The sequence below is a fragment of the Rhipicephalus microplus genome, unplaced genomic scaffold, assembly GCF_043290135.1.
Source record: "Rhipicephalus microplus isolate Deutch F79 unplaced genomic scaffold, USDA_Rmic scaffold_14, whole genome shotgun sequence".
NCBI lineage: Eukaryota > Metazoa > Arthropoda > Arachnida > Ixodida > Ixodidae > Rhipicephalus > Rhipicephalus microplus.
Genome location: NW_027464587.1, coordinates 27,458,752 through 27,480,045, shown reverse-complemented (window position 1 = coordinate 27,480,045; position 21,294 = coordinate 27,458,752). Strand labels below are relative to the sequence as shown.

At 45.8% G+C, this 21,294-nt stretch overlaps 1 protein-coding gene across 1 annotated transcript in view; it reads right to left on the bottom strand.

Annotated features, from left to right (window-relative positions):
- Positions 1 to 651: 651 nt before the first annotated feature.
- The window catches only part of LOC119180980 (uncharacterized), a 78,940-nt gene continuing 58,297 nt past the window's right edge, over positions 652 to 21,294 (bottom strand). Inside the window, exons 6-7 of the mRNA XM_037432133.2 lie at positions 20,494 to 20,734; positions 652 to 2,574 (exon numbers count right to left, since the gene is read on the bottom strand). Coding sequence (XP_037288030.2) covers positions 2,281 to 2,574; positions 20,494 to 20,734 — 535 coding nt within the window. The 3' untranslated portion in view covers positions 652 to 2,280. The remainder of the gene's footprint in view (positions 2,575 to 20,493; positions 20,735 to 21,294) is intronic.

The window sequence follows — 21,294 nt, the reverse complement described above, 5'->3', positions numbered from 1 at the left end:
ATGGCGCCAAGCAAGTGAGTGCCAAAAACGTGCTGTCCTGTCCGAGTGGCAACACGCATGGCACAACATGTGAAGCAAAACGGAACAGCAGCGCCATTAGGTCACACGTCAGCCGCTTGTGTCAGCGCGCGCGCAGAGCTGCGAAACTGACCTGGTTCTGGCAAAGTTGGTTTACGTCACGAGATGAAACAATCGTAAGGTTCAAGCTGGGACGGCAGAAACCCCTAGCAGTGGGTGAATGCGTTGAAAAAGCCAAGAACCCTCGCCTAGGCTGTCACAGCAGCAGTATCACTCATCTATAAAACAAAAAGATGTGAACCACGCACCAAAAGAAAATTGATGTTGCAGATTTGCTTACACAGATTTTCTAGTTAGGCCTAGGGACTTGACTTTCTGCAGCTAGCAATGCACACTATCCCAGATTTGATACAGCCGACTTGACAAACTGGGATGCACAATCTTCACAGCATTACTAAATGCCACGCAACAGTGCTGGTCAAACCTAAAACAGTCCTGCTGCAGGCTCTGGGCGTTGTTGCTCCTCGAATGGCAATGCTGGTAAGCAAGGTGTGGGGGAATAATTCCTCACCATAGCAGAGAGTTGTGGCCTGCAGTATTGCAACACTAAAGAAATCACACTGCCACCATATGTAACTGTCTATGACGTTTATTCAACGACATGATTCCCCATCAGTTGCAACCCTGTAGGGTAGAGAAAAAAAAAGCCCCCTCAAGTGCCCCAGAAAAAATACAAGGCTACATGGCAACCAGAGACACACACACACACACCATGCCTTCTTGTTTCCTGCCTTGCACTTCTATTTTTCACACCATACATACAGCTTCTCTTGTATATATGTAGACTTTGTATGCTTACATTAACCACTTCTCTCAAAGCAGTCCAACGCTATTTTGTGGCAATTTTACGAAGCCTCTACAAATGATGCACAAGTGTCTGCGACCTCAGCACTCCTATCTTCATTACTAGGCATGTGCATAAAATTACACTTCGAGCTTGTGAAATAGGTTGTACAGGTGCAAAAATAAAGAGGTCTTGCTACACGAACAACACATGCACACATGTCGTGCGACTTCTTCAACCTTTCCATTGTAAATTGTAAACCGAAATTTCGAGGTTGATGGGCAAAAAAAAAATAAACAATGTGATTCATCACCAGCCATGTGCGAGCACACAACAGTGAAACTGAAGGTCTACGTGTTCGTGTCACATCATTTAACAGTAGTGGAGAAGTGAGGTTCACGCACCACTAATGCAAGCCTGGAGGATTGCTCTGCAAAAGACACCCCGCTGCTGCAGTACAGCTTGCCGACCGGAACCATTGTCGGGAGCTGAAGTGTGGGCTACTTTGCTTACTGCAGAAATCAAGACAGCGCAGAATTTTGTGGGACGGACAAGCTCCAAACACCATGAACACCTCGAGAAGTACTGCTGTTGGCCAGCAACGACGGCCTACAACATTACCATACATACCACACGACCAGCACTTCTGTGGAGTTGTTAGGCGATACCCACAATAAGATCAACACTGAAGTGGCATGACAGCATGCCTGAACAGCACACTAACCAAAGGCATTCAATGTGCTACTACTAAGCACAATTTTGTTTCAACAATCAACGCCTTAGAGATTAACATCACACTGTGGCTAAGATCCACAAGCCAACAAAGAAAAATAATGATTATCTGACATTCAAAATCGGGTGAGCAAGAAAAAATTTTGAAACCATCACATCTTGAGTGGACGAAGAAAAATATCCCATTATGAACGAAGTGCTGGGTGGAACTTGCCTTTAGGGAAAAAAAATATAGAATTTGTACTACACTTGTCTTGGCCATAGGCAACCACTCAACCCATCAGCAGAAAAAAAAAGCCCATTCAAGGAGAGGACAACCTAAGAACTGTTTCACAGCAGCCATGGGCCTTGAGTTTTGACAAGGGTCTTCACACACGAACAAGCCACTTCACAATTACAAAATGGAAACAAGATCAACTTTTTGAAAAGCAGCAAGGCAGACAGGCATGATCATATGAGGGAGAAGTGGCACCTCGGACGTTCTTGCTGCCGCCACGCACACATGTCCATAGTCCTTCAAGGAGAAGAGCGGGCATGGCAACTTCCTCCCAAGTTGGGATAGCAGGGCTCTCACAGCACACACGCATGAAAAACAAGGCAAAGGAGGGGGAAGTCCATAGTGTAGCCACACACAAAACAACCTCCAGGCAATTGCTCGTGGAGCAAGTGGCGCACAAGATGCCAGCTCAGGCGGCCACGAGCGAAGGGAAGTCGTTCCAGTCGTCCACCTTGGGTGCAGACTGCTTGGGTGGTTCGCCCCCAGCACCGGCACCACCGCCACGATATCCGCCTCGTGGTGGCCGCTCGCCTCCTTCACGGGGTGGTCCACGAGGTCCCCCGCCGAAGCTGCCTCGGCCCGGGCCTCCGCGACCCATGCCCCGGCCTCCGCGACCCCCACGGCCCCGCCGTTGATCGGCAAAATTGATCTCAATGTCGACTACCTGGCGCTGCCGACCGCGACGCATGTACTCATCTTCGTCCTGCAAGAGTCGAGCAGTATATTTGAGACATCGTTACAGCTTATGGTACATGCACGACACTGCTGAGATGCAAGAAGAAGCACCACATGATTACTGCATGCGATGATTACTGCATGCGATGCATACATGTACTGCTCAGCTCAACCGAATGCAGTGACAAATCACTTATGAATACTGATCTCCCCACAAGTTGCAATAAGTCACTGCTTCCGTGGGCCTGTACTTTTAAGGGGGGATGTTCCTCGAGAAACTTTTTCTTCAAATATTTGTGACAGCTCAATGAAACTTTCATCAGTTATAGAGTTCAAGCTCCACTTTTCAAATCTGATGTTAGTTTTTTATGGCTCATACAGTTAATTTTGTGCAGACCATGCATTTAAAAAGTCAATGCATTTTTGTGCAAGCTTAGGCATTCATAGTAAGCACAAGAAAGCTCTAAAAAATAGCACATGTCGCTCTTAATGAATTGCAGAATTCAATGAGTCCTTTTCTGACTACAAAAAACATCTTGCATGGATTTCAAACCAAATTTTTCTGTACGAACTGGTGTAACAGACATGACAGAAAGTAAATTATAATCTGATTAGACCATATACTGTTACAATTTACAAGCTTTCTTGTATTGATGCTATCACTAACACAACTAGCCCTCTTTATTGCATTTGATCCTTGAATCATATTTACTGGATCCTAAGAAAGAGCGGCCCTCATCATGGCAGTCTTTCCCTCTTTCCCTTCCGCCCAAATAACAGGTAGTTATGGCCAAGACACTGCAATATGAATTTGAGCAGCTTATTATTCAAGACGCAAGGTGGACAGACATTCAGTATACATGAATGTAAGTTTTTCGAAGTACACACTATACAATAAAAATGATCCTTGTAATAGCCACACCGCCACTTTCCACAACCAATGCTTTTAAGATGCGTGCTCGTATGAGAGCATCCAGGCGTAGATGACGCAAGGGTATGGAACCACCTCAACACGTCCCCATCACTAGATACATTTTTTTTATTTTTCTTCGTGTTCATGAAGTGGATAGTGTTTATACAGCCGCCAACTAAAGGTTAAAGCAGGATTTTATCTTTAACTTCTCGGCATTATCTATATCGGCATTAGCGCCACCAATCTTGGCATGTCGTAGCACGGCATTTGTGCTCTTTAGCTTGTGCAGTTCAGCCAGCCATCTGCTGAAGTTTCCCGCAGACATTCATGCTAGCTTGTTTTCTGTAGGGCATTCACATTTTAGTGCGATAGGCAAGCACCTTAAGGGGGGATGCTACACCTTCCAAAAACTTTTATTTTTGCGAGTACCTCAGTCAAATTTGGAGAGCCTATGTAGATTTTACTGCTGATTTCAAAAATCTAATTCTTTTTTTGCTGTGACAATTAGTTTTAGAAATATAATGAACTGCGACTTTTCAATTAAGGCCTAATTAGCTAATTAACTGTAACTTGGATATTGATGTGCAACCTATAGAACCAATCCGGTATGTTCACAGTGTGCAATAAAGTATAAATCATTGTTCTGGGCTATTTCGAAGCAAAGTTGTGGGATGTTGAATATGACATGAAAAATTTCCCGATCTACACTTGAAACAAAAGATCCATTTAGAGAATTTTCTCCAAAAATTATTACAATAAAACTTACTTTACGACACATCCCTTGCATTTATCTTCGAAACAAAAAAGAAATCGTAATGATAACCCAGATAGAACAAGAGATATTGCTCCGGCATAATGGGAAGCACATGAAAATTGTCGTTTTGAGAAATCGAGAAAAAACGTGGGCACACATTTTTATTGCAGAAGATGCAACAAGACAACCTCAAAACGCACCAGAAGCATAGTCTGAATGCATTCTGTGCTCATGCCTCCTCTTCACTGGCTTCCGGAGTTCCAATGAGGCTGTTCTTTTCTTGTTGGAGACAATGCTGCGACGGTGGTCTTTTTCTCTCGCTCTCCTGGCACCAGTACTTGTTGCATTCATGTCCATTTCACCCAAGATTGCCGTTGCAGAATTCAAATTGCCCGTGTTGAAGCGCAGCACTGCTTCTGCAACAGCTGCTTAAACAGCGAACAGGGACGCATGGTGCTCCTTGGGGGCCAAACTCCAGATTACCGAATGTAGGCTCTCGTTGGAGTTCTGCGTTTTGCCGTGTTCGCACCTCTGAAGCAGGGCTCTTTCCGAAAGCCGGGTATAAACCGGTAGTAATGCCTCTGCCACGTCTTTCGGTAGATTGTAGGCATGCCTGGGGTCGGGCTCACCCTTTGCTTTTGCGGCATTGTGCCGACACCATGAAGTTTCACCAGCTGGGCACAGACTGTGGTCCGAGCATTCATCAGTGGAGGTGACGTGGCGGTATGTGGCCATCACAGCCTTTTGCATCTCGCCCACGTCACCTTCATGCGATTTCAGAGCCCGGCCATAATATGTGCTCAGCCTGGTGATCAGCTCACCTGTGAGCCTGCCTTTCCCACCAAGGCCTCTTTTCCCATCGCACTTTTGTTTCTGCACCAGGTTTCTCAATGCGGTGCCCATCCGTTTCTGTACATGATTAATACAGTCTTTCTTCTGCACGTCAATGTAACCATACACCTTGGCGTCTTGTATGGCGCAAAATGTCCTAGAGTCTCCATCAGACAGCATAGTTGTGTAGTGCAGGCCATGGCGTTCAAGCGACCTCTGAAATAGAATTAGAGCCGCCTCCACTTCCATTTGCCCCGCTTTGCTGTTCGTATTTTTTGGCATTTGTGGTTAGCCTTCCATTCTTGATAGCCCTCACTACTAGGCTTTGGGCCCACCTCGCAGCCTAGGCAAAAGTTGGAAAGAACGACGTAGTCCAACACGTAGCCACTAAATAATTCGATAACTGTGCCCACGCCGATGTGGGAAGAATGGCCTCGCGTCTTCCACGTGCCGGCGTAGCTAGCGGCAATATTGCCCCAGTGGCCGAAGCACAAGTCATCATAAATTGTTCTAACCTTTTCCGCACATTCGCTCATAGCGGACTCAGCCGCTCGCGTTGCAGCGGGTGCCCGCGTGTTCTTCAAATGCCGCTGAAACGTCTTGTGGTGCATACCGCGGTGTGAGATGCCCATTGTTGCGAAAATATCGTTCATTTTCGTTTGGCCGTTGCCGGTAGCCACCATCGCCCTCGAAGCGAGAAGATTTACTTCAAACGGATTGCACGTTTTCGTGCCGTTCGCGCGGGGCGAAGTCCATTCATTCGCGATCTCGCCGCACCTTTCACACTGCACTAGCACTTTCACGGCAAGTCCGTAGTCCCGATCCCCTCTGACGATCGTAGCCGGTCCGTGGCAGGCTTTGCAACACAAGGCACCCATTATAGCACTTAGGATATCTAGATGCATAAGCAGATAAGGAGCAGCGTGGTCCGAGTCCTGTGCGGTTGCCTCGCTACAACTCGCGGTGAAAAAGTCAATTTTCCGTGCAGTTGCTGACGCCGATGAAAGCCGGTCGAGCGTCGCTTTCTCCCGGGCATGATTTTCTTCAACTTCGGCGTTTGTCACCACCTTGGCGTCAATTCGTAGTCGTCCGGAGTTCGCTTCACCGTCATCGTCGTCGGAGGCAACGCGCTCGGTCGCACCATCGCTGAACGGCCGCGGAGCGTCGACACATCGTTCGTCGGAGTCAACCAAGGGCTCTGATGACTTCGTAGACTTTCTCCCACGACCTTTGCGTTTCCTGCGACCAAATGCGTGCACGGTCCGATACTTTTTTGCGTTTCTAGGCGTGGCGATACGATCAGAAGCTTCAGAGTGCTCTGCCGATTTCGAGGCGTCAAAGCGGTAACCCTTTCAAAATGGCGTCGGGTCGCGTATGCAGGCGCAAGCCGCGAGCTTCCAGCCAACCGGAAAGCGCCATTTAAGTCACGTGCGCCGTTTAGCCAATGGCAGTGAGCGCGGCTCTTCGTCTTTGAGGCCCCGTTTTTCGAGCCGGGGAAGCGCTCAATGTTGCTTACTGAATAAAAAAAAAAAAAAAAAAAACAGCTGAAAACGCGTGCTTTCAAACAAGACCAAAATGGCGCCGATCGAGCGCGTAGTTCCCGCGTATCGTAGAGCCGAAACCTGCGCTATTCGCCCTCAATTTAAAGAGCAGGACGCCCGTTTTCGGTTTTTTAAGTTGAATAACGACAAAAGTTGATGGTATTCGGCTATGAAATTTTGTAAATAGGTGCGCAATGATGTCGGGAACGCGAAAAGAAGGTCCACGAAAACTCGATTTTTTGGCTGATTTTCGGTCCCGAAGTGCAGCGTCCCCCCTTAAGGGGGAAGGTGGTATTGAAAAAAAAAAACTTTTTTTATTTGTTGACCTACAGCAATGAAATTTGGCATGCATACTCATAAGTGTCTCGAAAAGGGAAATATGCAGTTTCATCATGATAGCTTCAGTAGTTCTCAAGTTGCATAATGCTGCACGATACAATTACATGGTCTGCTCGTGGAAAGCCTAGCGCTGCAACAAAACATGCAAGGAAGGTGCGAATGGTGTTGATCTTTACTCAAAAGAAAGCTACAGGGTATGACACTCTCAGAATTTTTTAATAAGTTCTCTTTTTTTTTTTTAGAGATCATCATGGCTGCCGACAGACATTGTCAGAAACAGTGGCACGAACAAATCATCGTCGAGAAAAATAACAGGGCCATAAAACAGAAATTGAAGATTGCTGTACCCACAAGCAGTGTTCAGAGAGTCAGGGAAAAAAAAAACGGAATCAAAATCAGTCCTATCATTGCCGTGCTACTCTTTCCACGAGCAATGCACAATGTCCAAAACACACTTGTGAGAAAAAACCTGTCGAAGTTTTCGACAGGCTTTTTTCAATGAACTTTTTTGTTTCTCGTTGGATATTGATGAAAATTGGCACCGACATAAAGAATGACCTCACATTGCTTTCATAAAAATGTTGAAGCGGTACCACAAATACTTTACGAGAAACAAATTATTTCTTCATTGAACCATGTGGAGGGGCTAAGCATAATGTCAAAAAAAAAAAAAAGTATTGAGAAAGCTGCTTTTAAAGTTTCAACTTTTCTTTATGTCTCTAAGACACCTGAAAATTGTGATCTCAGGTTTGTCTTGTGATATTTGACTTCTTTTCACGATTTACTCCTTTTCATGAGTTACAAAGAACAAGTATGGATTTCAAACCAAGTTCTTTGAAGGAGTGGTGTGATAGGTATGACAGAAAAGATTGTAATTGAATAAAACCATATACTGAAATTATTACACATACTTTTTTGTGCTGAAGTTGTAATTAGCATAATTAAGTACTTGATTACAAATATTCACTGAACTTTTTTTATTTGGAGAGAGGTTTATTGCACCAGAAAAATGGCTCACACCATGACAGCCTATGCCTTCTTTCTCAATAACAAAGTTATGGGCAGAAGACTGGTGGCACGGGAATTTCTAGCACTATAATTAATGATACAAAACGGGCATATAAATATTCGTACGCCTTATTCATACATGCTCTTTCGCCGCTCTTGCTGTAAAACGCATCATCACACAGCCGGTGGCGGAAACTCTACTACAGCAATTCATTAACCTCGGAACATTCATAGACGTTCATGGCGATATCAAGCACGCCTCCAAGCACGTCTGAATCGCATCACGAAAGCTTATTGACAGCACTCCATATATGGACCGTGGGGTGCGCCGCAGCGTGGACAGTGCAGCCGGCATGTGATGCACTTGCCGGCGGCGTTCGATGACAATGCGCAAAATGAGCGACTACGAAGACAAAAAATCGGCACGCACTGCACTTGGCATCGCATTTTCGAATGACGACGCGCGAAACTGCTAGCCGCTGTTCCGAGCGATCCTTGGCAGTGAAGGGTGGGGGGGGGGGGGGGGGTGATGAGCTTCACTGTGTTGTCCGCTGCCGATGTGTAAAATGCCTGTATGTGATTCAGAGGAGCTAGCGAAACGAGTGATGTGGTACATTCCTTGCGAAGAAGCACGTCGCTAAGAGTGCGCTTGCGCGTCGTTTCTGCCTGCAGTATCGCTGTCAGCGGAGTTAGGCCTAAAGACGACTCCGAAGACGCGCCGCACTCTTAGACCGCCGCGCGCCCGCTCGTAGTAATCTGATTGTGCACCCAGTGCGGCCACTCGTAGTAATCAGATCGTGCCGCCGCTTTCAGCTTCGTTGCTTGCGAAAAAGCACGTCGCCACGAATGCGCTAGCGCGTTGTTCCTGCCCGCAGTCGGCGGAGTTAGGGCTAAAGACGACTCCAATGACGCGCGGCGCTCGTAGACTGCGCTCCAGCTCGTAACCTGATCGCGCATCCGCTTACTGCTCGTAACTAAAGCTTGGTTATATCTCAAGTGATTACCAAGCCGTGAACACATCACGAAGTGGCGATTTTCGAGAGTCATGTCCTCGCGACACAGACGACGATCTCCCGGAGCGAGCATCGGGCCAATGGCGAGGCGAGGCGAGCTGAGGCAACATGGCGGCCACGGCCAATCAAGGGCTCAAAACGACCTTCAAACAATTGCTTTTTGCTCGCTTGTTGTTAAAGGGAGGAGCCAGCCGAGACGGGAAAGTTAAACACGGAGAAATGCTCTTTCCGATGAGCCCAAGAAGCCAGCTCCCGGCCCAAGCATCGCGAAGCTAAAATTTTTTGAAAAATGCCGTTTTCTCGCCATTTCCAAAAAAATTTTCCCTACCTAGGTGGGTGAAACAAATTTTCCGAAGCACTTCTGCGCGGTTTTCAGTGTAAATATTTTGGAACTAGATAGAAAAAGGGTTCCAGAAACTGAAAACTTGAGTTTCAAAAAAATCGATTTTTTTTGCCATTTTTCGCGATCCCAAAGCCGCGTCCCCCCTTAAAGGCCATTTAAAAACCGAAAAGTCACAAAAAAGTATATTTTTTGAAAACCACATATTCAGGTAGTATGTCTCAAACTATCTGTTTTGTATATAACTATTTCTAATTCATTGTGAAAGTATATGAAATAAATTATCTAACAAGCCGCAGCTGCATGCGTGCGCCAAGTGAGCGCTGAAAATATCTCAACTACATGCGCTCGTAATTTCCCAACCACGCGGCCTAGTGCCGCCGTCTTGTCTTATTTGTTTCGCTCATGAATTCTTGCAATTTTTTGTCGTTACCCCCGCCAACAGCAGCATGGCCAAGGCGGGAATCGCTTATGACTGGGGGGGCTCCATGTTTTCATATCTCTTGCAGCTCGGATGAAACGCCGCGACCAGAGGAAGTGCGCGCATCTCAAAGGAGTGGGGGACCACGCGGCTCCCATTGGCTGCTGCAAGCGATGACGCATCTGTTCGCCCTGTACAGTGAAATCTCAGTAGAACGAACCCCACATAAACTTTTAAAAAATCCCGTGCCGACTGCTAATAGTTTCAAAGTAACATTATTTCACTACTACGTATTCCAGAATACTGAACCTTTCAGAATAACGAGCGTTAATTTAGTTCCGCATTATATTAACAAAGCCTCAGTACTACGAACTTATGTTCTGAAATCCGTCGCGACCACCGGCGCAGCACGCAAGCACAAGCCAAAGCGAACGAACGCCTTGCTTATCAAAAGACGTGAAACCCTGTGGAAGGACAAAAACAAAACACGAAAGCGCGACTTTCTTTTCTTTTTTTTTTTCTTGTTGAAACGCTGACACTGCAGGTTTACAAGCGGGCGCAAAGGCGAGGGCAATACGGGAGGGCAAGGTCAGCGAGACAGAGTGGTAGTTGCAGAGCAGGAAACATGGGCGCAGAAAACCTAACACAGCGAGAGAGCAAAAAAGGAAACGCGAGGAATTTTCTTTTTTAGCACTTTTGTTCTTCGAAAGAGGCGATGACAGCCGTGATACTACGGGTTTTTCTTTGGAAGCCTTATTTTTTCTGCAGTGTTCATCTTTTTTCGGTGATACTACAAATGAGTTCATCTCTGCTTGCGACGAAGAAGCGGAAGCAGTTTTCGCTAAGCAAGACAATGAATATTCTTCGGCAACTGGAAGGCAAAAAGCAGGCTGCTGTGACCAAAGAACCGAATCGCACAGCAGGAATGTGAATGAGCTGGAGGCACGGCTCGCCTTTGAGCCGCCATGGCACGGCTCCATGACACGGCTCGCCTTTGAGGGCTAATGTCTTCTGCGGCAACATCTTGAAAAAGAGAGCGGTTTCGTCCGCGTTAAAAATATCCTCCGCGCTGTATTTTTCTAGCAGCCGCACGATGTTTTCTTTCGCCCACTTGGTAGCCTCTGCTTCGTCGACAAATTGCGATTCGTCGCAGACCGCTCTCCCGACAATGTCGTGGCGCTCCTTGAAGCGTTGGAGCCAACCCGAATTTGCTACGAAGTTGTCATAGCCCATGATGCTTTTCTTTGCAGCAAGGCGCCGCTCACCGGCAGATTCACGACCCGCGTGTCCGAGAACCATTTAAAAACGGCCCTTTCGACTGCTTCAAAGGCAGGTCCCCTCATCCTCTTAGCGCTTCCTTTCACGCCACGTGCAACAGCGTCGATGATGGACTCCTGCTTGCTCAAGATGATTGACAGTGTTTTCGTCAATACGCCAAAGTCTCTTGCCACGTTGCCTTTCTTGGTCCCCGATTCGACGGCTCTTATCATAGCCGCCTTCTGATCTAGCGTTATGCGCTTTCACTTCCCGCCTGGCGCATTCATGTTGCTGGAATCACGAGCGCAGCACGATAAAAGATAAGGCGGAAGCGGTCGAAAAAGAGAAGAAACACGCACGCAAAAGCAACGCGGCTCACGTCGGCGAGCGACAACACTTGCAGAGAAAGTGACTGTGAAGAGGAAGGGGCAGATGGGGGCGCTCTTTTGCGCTGCCCTCTAGGAACCGGTTACTCAAGGGGAAGGGGGTATGTAAGATTAGAAAGCGTGCCTCAGCGCCATGAGAAAGGGGACAGGGAGAATATAAAGAAGACACAAATGAAAAGAAAAGGGCGACCCGCTCGCGGAGCGCTCCGCTGTCGGTGGTAGTTAAGCTGCGCACGTGCAGCAACCTCTCCTCCGGAAACAACGCGTGCCGTCTGCTTTGCGCGCGTTGCGGGAGTTTTGAACTGCTAAATACAGTTCTCGCGTTGCGCGCCGTCTCAAATTTGCGTTGTGCACTGTTGTGACATCGGCTCAAAATTTTACTTCCTAACAAAATTTGTTCGTTATATCCCATAACAGGCAAATTTTGCCTCGTTAAAACGAGGTTTTGAATACATTGGATTGTATGGGGACTTTCAAGGGGAATTAGGATTTGCTCGTTATATCCATTATTTCGTTATAGCCCGTCTTGTTTTAACGAGGTTTAACAGTATATATCTGGACTCGACTGTCATACATACCTGATGAAGCTGCTTCCGTAGTCTGAAATGCACGTGCTGCTGACATTCCAGCCTGTCGAGGAAGGTCGCCTTGACGTTTCACACGAAATCAGTGTAAAATTCCAGCTCAGGAACAGCGCGAAACATGCTTACAGCCGGACTCGGGTTGTGAAGTTTTGCGTTTGATCTACAGAGCGTCTGCTCGCGTGGCAGTTAAGTGTGTTGCTTTGCAGTGCTTGCAACAGATGGCGCCATGCGCTTTTAAATATGGCAGCAAGCACCGAGCTCGCTGTGTTCTGGTGTGACGGAGCGCCACCGCTGTGCTATGCCACACGCTCAACTTTGCTTCCTTCACTCCACCGCGCCGAGACATGGCAGAAGCAGTCACGTGGCTCACAGTCATGAGAGTGGCGAGCGGGCCTCGTTCAGACCACACACGGTGTTGTTCAGACAAAGCAGTTGTCATATTGCACTCTTGTTTTTGTGTTTGTTTTCTTGCGTGTGCGTGATGAAAGTCCATGCTGTTCATGTGAGGAAGTCGTGAAATGGGAAAGAAGTGTATCGAGCCCCAGTGCGAATCTGGCTACAACACATGCATGGAAAAAGTCAATTTCACTGCGCGAATTAATAACATTTTTGATGGCCATGAATCGCACCCCCTTAGGAAGGTCTATGATTAGACGGAAAAAATTTTGAAGTGCTAGATTTCTTTCCACAATGACTCAATAATTGGGAAGAAGTGAAGCCAGGATGAATTAATCCTCACATTTTTTGTTTTCGGGAATCACTGCTGAGGGCTTGCGAGTGACTATTCAGTCTACGATTCAGCTGTCAAGCTACTTGTTAAAGAAATGAGACTTCAAATATGTGTTAGCTGCAAAGTTTAACGAAGGTGTGGAAAAGTTGTGTAATGCCAAGCTGGAGGCCAAAATGAACACCCTTGCTTGCCGACAGTCTTGCAACTATACAGCATGATATCCAGTCTTTTTAAAGCCACCCAAGTACAGGAACTGCCCATTACTTTCTAGTGAACAGCGACGACTCCTTAGCTTGCGTGATTTAACATCAGCTTTCAAGGAGGTTGAGTGCAACAATGTATTTAACTCGATGACTGGATCAGACAGCGTTACTGACTGCTTAACTTGTTATGTATGCAGGTTTCTTAGCTGAAAACTAAAAAATACAAATTATTCTAAGTGCAAGCTTGGACTGACTGGGACATTTATGTTAAGAGTTGCATCAGCTCTTGTAGTTTTGAAGACAAGAGGACTTATGCACCCTAATGCCACGCTACTTGAACATTTGAAAGGTGAGCGAAAATTTCGGAAGCATGGCAGCGATAAGGAAGTGTATGATTTGACTATTGAATTTGTGTTAGATAACTACAACCTCTCATTTATATGAAAGGAACATAAAGCAAACATGAATAATGGCACAAGTGCCCTACCATTATGAAGGAGTGCGTTTGCGCCAATATTGCAAACGAATGAGGCTAACAAGCTTCAAAAGTTGCTACCTCGAAGTCAAAATGCATCGCTTTATTTTCACATGCGTCTTCAATACTAGCTGGTTTCCTTTTTAGTTGAAGTGCTGTCCTTTTCTGTTTGTGGCCGTTTAAGCGGGGACGCGGGTCTTAGAAAAGTAAAAAATGGCCAAAAAATAGATTTTGAGAAAAACGCACTTTTCGAATCTTTGAACCTATAAGCACCTCTCCTCAAATTATTAACGCTAAATTCGATAAGAAAATAGGTTAAAATCTATTTTCAAACCATCACGGGAGTCGCAAAACAACCCGCAAAACAGAAAATTTGTTCGAACTTCCCGCGCGCACCGCCAGCGGATCGGCGCCATCTTGGGCTTGTTTTGAAGCTGGTTCCTTTGTGCGCGTTTTGCGGGCTCTCAATATGGCGTAGCTCCAACACAACGACTGCCCTCCCCCGTTTTGCGAAGCCGTCTGCCGGACCGCTGATTGGCTAGAGCGCGCGCGCGCGCGCCCCGGCGCAGCCACGGTTGCTCGCTCTTTTTTTTGTTTGTTTGGTTTTGCGCAGTCGGCGCCTGCTCTCGTGCGTGTTATCTCGTCTGCTACCTGCTCGTGTACTGACGTCGCCGACGTATACGTCTTTCTGCATTTCGCCGGCATGGCTTGGGAAGCTCGCCTGAAGAAGAACACTCGTCAAGCTTTCGGCAGGAAACGAAAGCGAGCAAGGAATGTGCGGCAGAAGGGAGCGGCCTGCGCGCCGCCAAGAACGCCGGAGATGCTGTAGAATTGTAAGGATGTCTGGGACAAAAATGTGTGGTTTACTTGAAATGGTGTTTTATGTAAAAAGGGCGATGTTCTTATATATAACATGTGTCTTCCTTTGGTTTTCAGTGCACTAGAACAGCCACAAAGTTGTAGACTGGGTTCCTTATACTGATTCAACAGCCAGTACACAGTTTTTAAATGAGCTCTGGCAAATATTTGGAAGGTGCATTGACACATTTGGTACAGCCATACTCACATAATGTAGAGCTATACAACGGTGCTATTTTTATTGCTCTAGCTTCACTTTAGCAAAAGTTACAGTTATTAGAAACTTTAAATACGTTTTTTTTAGTTCGATGTTTTTGTGCACCACACTAAACCTTAGGGGTTTTTCTTGTTACTGTTGATTGAGAATGACAAACTTGGTATCATTTTATTTGTAATAACATTACCTATGGGGTGATGCTATTTTGATTACTCTAGAAGCGTACTGTTATTTACAATTATGGATAGTAATGAGCGAAAATTGAACAGAATATCCATTGTAAGTGCTGGTCTGTTTTCTTATCTATATAATGCCTAAAAACTAATAAAAATAGCATCACCCCATACAGAAAGCCCTCAGCATTGGGGCTATGCATTTATTTTTTGGATCTGGCTTGATTAAGTTGCCAAAAAGCCCCCAATGAAGTGCCTAATTAATTAAATTACAGATGTTAATATCTTTTTATCCACTGAAGCTATTTCAGAAACAATTACATATTTGAAATCAGCATGAAAAACTGTCCAAGATGGTGAGGTTTGGTCACGATTGAGCCACAAACAGAAAAAAAAATTTTAAAGACCCATGTCCCCCCTCAAATATGAATGTATTTACATCTCTGTAATAAGATGTGCCGTCTTAGAGTTGAGAGTTGTTCCTTTGCTTTAAAAAATCTCTACAGATCTACATGTGCCATCCTCCTCTACCAAAGCGAGAACCATGCTTGTTGACAATGAGAAAACCTGCGGTGTTATGCCCTGAAACCACGATAAAAATATGAGGCACGCCATAGTGAAAGGCTCCAGAATTCTCGACAGCGTGGTGTTTTGTAACGTGCACTGGCATTACCGAATAATGTTTCGTCTGTCCCGTGTTTTGTGCAGTTTTTTTTTTTCACTTTAAATATGCACCAAGAAGCTCAAGTTCACACGCTTTTCATCACACAGCACTCGGGCCTGCATCAAAGTGCGACCGCCGCGACAAAAATCGAAATTATGGTTTTCTACTGCTAGACTTCGATTAATAAGTTATTCTTGTCTTAACTACAACGTGAACATTGCTTTAACCAAGAACAAACTTTTGTCATAATTACACGGGATTTTACCATCGCATGTTTGAATTCACGATCTGACGTTTGTGAATGCGAAAACATATGCTCCGATGCGAACCTTCGATGTGGTGAATTGAACATTCCACATATCTTGTCTACTAAGAAAAAAATGAGTAGCCAGTGCCACGATAATGGCACGAACCTCTCCAATTTCATCATTTTAATTATAAAAAATTTTCTGCGGCTATCTTTGCCGTATCGTGAAAATGTAATTGTTTGCCTCTTTTATTAATTTATTTACTTTTGCACTTATTAAACGAAGGCACAAGTTCTTTTTTTTTTGTCCTTGAGTTGCTTTCACGACCTGCGCCTGAGCCACGGTCGTTGTGGCCCCATCTCGGGCCCTCTCCGCAAAACAGGGACAGAAGTTCTTCCCTCCGGAAGTGCCGTCAATTCACCTAAAATAGTTCTAATACCGTGGCACAGGACACAGTTTGTAGACTGTGCGCTAAACATTGTGTACAGGATCCCATTGTCTTGCAGTGCATGTTATGTGGGCCAGATAGGCAGATGCCTAAATGAACGCTAACGGGAACCCTCCAATAACCTTGGTAATGGCAAAGATGGTTTCCTCACGCTACACGTAAGGGTGCACTCTGCAGTTCAAAGGGGCAACAGTTCTAGGTAACATTAAATCAGAGCACGAGCGTATAATAATCTATGAGGCTGTTCAGATGGCGCTTGAAAGGAACGCATGCAAAGCAAGCTATCAGTTGCTCTGTCAGAAAGAGAGTTATGTTTGTTAGGGTGCGAGGGTCGCGGTAACTGGCTCAGTGTTGATATTTCGTATCTTCGCATCTGTCTCTTTTTTGGCTGTTTTTTCTATTCACTCTTGTCAATAAAATTTCAGTTGGAAGTCAGCGCTTGTCCTGTCTTTTTACTGTCCGCCGTGTGTTTTTTTTTTTTTCGCACTGTTAACCTCAAGTATGCACAACCAACTAGCCCAGTCAGCCCATTTCGAAGGTTGTATCTAACTGTACACTTTCTGATCCCCTTATTATTTTGAACTGACCTGCAAGAGCCCTATGCCACTGGCACTTGTTGCCCCACATAGCAAGCAGTGTGCCTGCTTTACCCTTGGGAGGCAGCCAAAGTGTGAAGCTAACCTCCCTACACACACAGGCCTTTCAATGTGCTCCCACAAGGCTTGGACAAGGAGGCCACTGTGCCGGCCTCCAAGCCTTGGAGTGTACCTTGGGAGGGACAAGCTTACAAAAGAGCAAAAAAAGAAAAAAGTAACATCTTCCCAAAGGGAACCCCAATGGGATGCGAAGCAGCAACATTGTGCACAGGTGGCATCACGGGTTGAACGGCCCTAACGTGAGTGTTGCGGTGAGAGCTGGAAGATTCGTCTGAAGCGATGGCCAATGTAGGTCTTGTAGGTGACACGTGCAGACATGTTTCAATGCATACATTAGGCATGCGTCAGGTTTACTGCGCGTAAACCTGGCGAGTCGGCGGTGTTGCGGATGAACAGACGAGGTGGCAGCTGTGTGCGCCAAGGCAGCGCGCGGCAGGCGTGGGAGAGTGACGAAAGTGCGCACTGCGAGGGGAGCATGACAACAACGTGCAGCAGCAGCATGACTTACTTGGGACTGTGCTAACAACTGCAACACGTTCGTACGGAGGAACGGCGTTCGACAGGCTAGTCAAAGAGCTGCTTCGCTTCAAAAATGGGGGAGGGGGGGGTCAGGGGTGGATGAGCTTTTCCAGAGTGCCATGAAACCCAAACCTTTCATCTATACACAGATCTATATTTAGCAGAAGGAAAACGCAATGAAAAGGAAACCTTGTCTGGGAGTGCAAAAACTGGGAGTGCAGAAAATAAGTATTAGTCCAGGCTTGTTCAAATAGTCATTTGGTCATATTTTCAATCGAATTTGAGCAAGCTTAAGGGGGGAGGTGGCTTTGAAAAAAAAACTTTTTTATTTGTTGACCTACAGCAATGAAATTTGGCATGCATACTCATAAGTGTCTAGAATAGGGAAATATGCAGTTTCATCATGATAGCTTCAGTAGTTCTCAAGTTACATAAATTAATGCTACACGATCCAATTACATGGTCTGCTCGTGGAAAGCCTAGCGCTGCAACAAAACATGCCAGGAAGCTGCGAATGGTGTTGATCTTTACTCAAAAGAAAGCTATAGGATATGACACTCGGAATTTTTTAATAAGTTCTTTTTTTTTTTTAGAGATCATCATGGCTGCCGACACACAATGTCAGAAACAATGGCACGGACAAATCATCGTTTAGAAAAATAACATGGCCACAAAACAGAAATTGAAGATTGCTGTACTCACAAGCAGTGTTCAGGGATTCAGGAAAAAAAAAAAAACAGAATCAAAATCGGTCCAGTCCTTCTCGTGCTACTCTTTCGACGAGCAATGCGCAATGTCCAAAACACACTTGTGAGAAAAAGCCTGTCGAAGTTTTCGACAGACTTTTTTCAATGAACTTTTTTGTTTCTCGTTGAATATTGATGAAAATTGGTACAGACACTAAAAATAACCTCACAGTGCTTCCATAAAGATTTTGAAGCGATACCACGATTACTTTACGAGAAACAAATTATTTCTTCATTGAACCATGTGGAGGGGCTGAGCATAATGTAAAAAAAAAAAAAAAAACAGAATTGAGAAAGCTGCGTTTAAAGTTTCAACTTTTCTTTACGTCTCTAAGACACCTAAAAATTGTGATCTCAGGTTTGTCTTGTGATATTTGACTTCTTTTCATGATTTACTCCTTTTCATGAGTTACAAAGAACAAGTATGGATTTCAAACCAAGTTCTTTGTATGAAGGAGTGGTGTGAAAGGTATGACAGAAAAGATTGTAATTGAATAAAACCATATACTGAAATTATTACACATACTTTTTTTGTGCTGAAGTTGTGATTAGCATAATTAAGTACTTGATTACAAATATTCACTGAACTTTTTTTTATTAGGAGAGAAGTTTATTGCATCAGAAAAATAGATCACATCATGACGGCCTATGCCTTCCTTCTAAATAACAAAGTTATGGGCAGAAGACTGGTGGCACGGGAATTTCTAGCAGTATAGTTAATGACACGAAACGGCCATATATAAATTCGAGCCCCTGATTCACACATGCTCTTTCGCCGCTCTAGCCGTGAAATGCATCATCTTACAGCCGGTCGCGGAAACTAATCTACAGCAATTCATTAACCTCGGCACATTCATAGACGTTCGTGGCGATATCAAGCACGGCTCCAAGCACGTCTGAATCGCATCACAAAAGCTTACTGACAGCACTCCATATGACCGTGGGGTGCGCGGCCGCGTGGACAGTGCAGCCGGCGCGTAAATGCACTTGCCGGTGGCGTTCGATGACGATGCGCGAAATGTGTAACTACGAAGACAAAAAATCGGCACGCACTGCACTTGGCATCGCATTTTCGAATGACTACGCGCGAAACTGCTAGCCGCTGTTCCGAGCGATCCTTGGCAGTGAGGGGGGGGGGGGGGGTGACGAGCTTGACTGTGTTGTCCGCTACCGATGCGTAAAATGCCCGTACAATATTCAGAGGAGCTAGCGAGTGATGTGGTACATTCCTTGCGAAGAAGCACGTCACCAAGAGTGCGCTTGCGCGTCGTTCCTGCCCGCAGTCTTATTTTTGCTTATTTTTTCTTGTGAAAAACTTGCTTATTTTTTCTTGTGAAAAAACGAGCTCAAGAACCTATCGTTGTAAAGGTAAGTTGTTTTGGTCGGTTAAAAATAAGTACTTATGGTTCATTTTTGAGCTTCACTAAAATTACCTTTAAAATTAGCGAACAAACTTCTGCGGTCCCCTGAAGTTCGTTATATCGAAATTTCACTGTATGCGCTGGCTTGTTGTCTGCTCTGGTGCTTGCAATGCTAGAAGTTTTTGAGTGTCCAGTTTCCATCACTGTCGGTTCTCAGGTGTGCTCATCAATGCTTCACTTTGTGCATGAGATGCCAATTGTTGTGCTGACACTAACAACGGGCAGAACAAAGTTCGGGGCTCGGCACGTGTTCAGTTCAAGAAAATGTCAGATGAAGCTCGTAGGCATGGTAAAGCTCATTGCCGCGCCAATGCACGGGCGACAGTCGCATAGATGCTATGTAGCTTCTGCTTCGTCTCTTCAAGACGACTGCATCGATGCTTATCGCAACGTCAAGATTGCTACACCATCGGTGCAGGACTCCACCGTCACAAGTGAGGCTGGTGTTGGTGTCTCGTGCTCAAGTGCGCCTGATGTGTCGCGCTCGCCAACTGCAGTGATTACGGCCCTGAACAGTGCGACCGCTTCGTCGGCATGTTGTTGGACGTGCGAGGAGTTAGCCACAGAGAATAGAGATTTTCAAAGATTTTTGCATCGCTTGGAGAAAGTGGCCGCTCCACACGAAGTTGACGCTGTTTTTTTCTGCAAACAATCACAGCTGAAGCATTCGACCACCCCTCGGCACATCACAACGAAAGAACGAGACCTAGTTGGCCGATGCGATCAACGCGATGCCCCGGTGTTCACGAAAGTAAATGGCCGCTTCATGAGCTGTGGCACTGCGGGAAGTGGCAATGGTGGCAACAAAGCGTTCCTGCAGCTGCTTTGGCACATGAAAAATTCCTCACTGAAAAAACTACGGTTGCCTCGACGCTCTTGAATCAGAAATAACTTTGAATCAACAAACATTACGATCTTTTAACTTAGAATTATCTGTAGAACTGAAAAGCGGGCAAATTGGAACATGTCCATAATTGAACAGCACACAAAAGCAATCCCACAAAAAAACAGGACAAGCGCTGGTCTAACAACTAAAAATTTATTTGAAGGAATTGTGCACTGTCCAATTATGAATGTTTGGAATCATCGAGCATTTAATTCCCGTAGGCGAGAATGCAAAACTGATGGGACCAGTTGTTGACTTCTAATTATCGGGAGTCAACTGTAGTACATACTCAGAATAGAAACAAAGCAGTGCCCACCTCACTTTCCTCCTCTTCCTCTTCTTCACCGTCCTCGTCAGAGATCTTCTTCTTGAGGACGTACATCTTCTTCCACTCGGCCTTTTCCTCACCACCCTCACCTGGCTTGCGGATGTTAAAGCTGGCGCGAGACCGCTTCTGCTCCTGCTCCCGTTTGTACTCGTCCAGGGTCATCTCCTTGGCGTCCTCAGCGGCATTCTCACCAGCTGCACCCTCCTCGCCCACCACACCACTGTCCTTGCTGGAAGGACAAGAAGTAGCATCAGCGTCTTCTTGTGTCCCCATATTTCCTGCTGTTTCACAGTAGTATAGCCGTACCGACCACCTCTTTCAGAAAAGAAAGTGATCCCCACATGCAATTCTGGGCTGTGCTTGTTGTACCGGCCTCTACTAAAGCAGCAGCCCAAAAGAGGTATAGCACATGACAAGGCATTCTAAGGTTGTGGGTTAAGATCCCACTAATGGAATGGCAGATTCTTCATCCACTTTTACGCATCTACTACCATAGCCTAACTGAATTTTTTCTACAGTGAAAACAAAGCTCGCCCCACCTCCCCCTTGAATTAGCAAATATAATGTAGCAAGCGGAGAGACCACCAGTGCCATTGGAAGGGCACGGGGGCACTATGGGCAGGCCAATCATTGCTGTCTGGTCTTTAACAAGGGACTCGCACCCCCACAAGCCGACAAAGGGCTTGAGGGGCCCCACAGACCATTGCCACACATGCATAGATGAGAAAAAAAAACCAGGACTGTCCTCATTGCCCAACTTTTTTTTTTTGTAGATGATGTCCTCCTTAT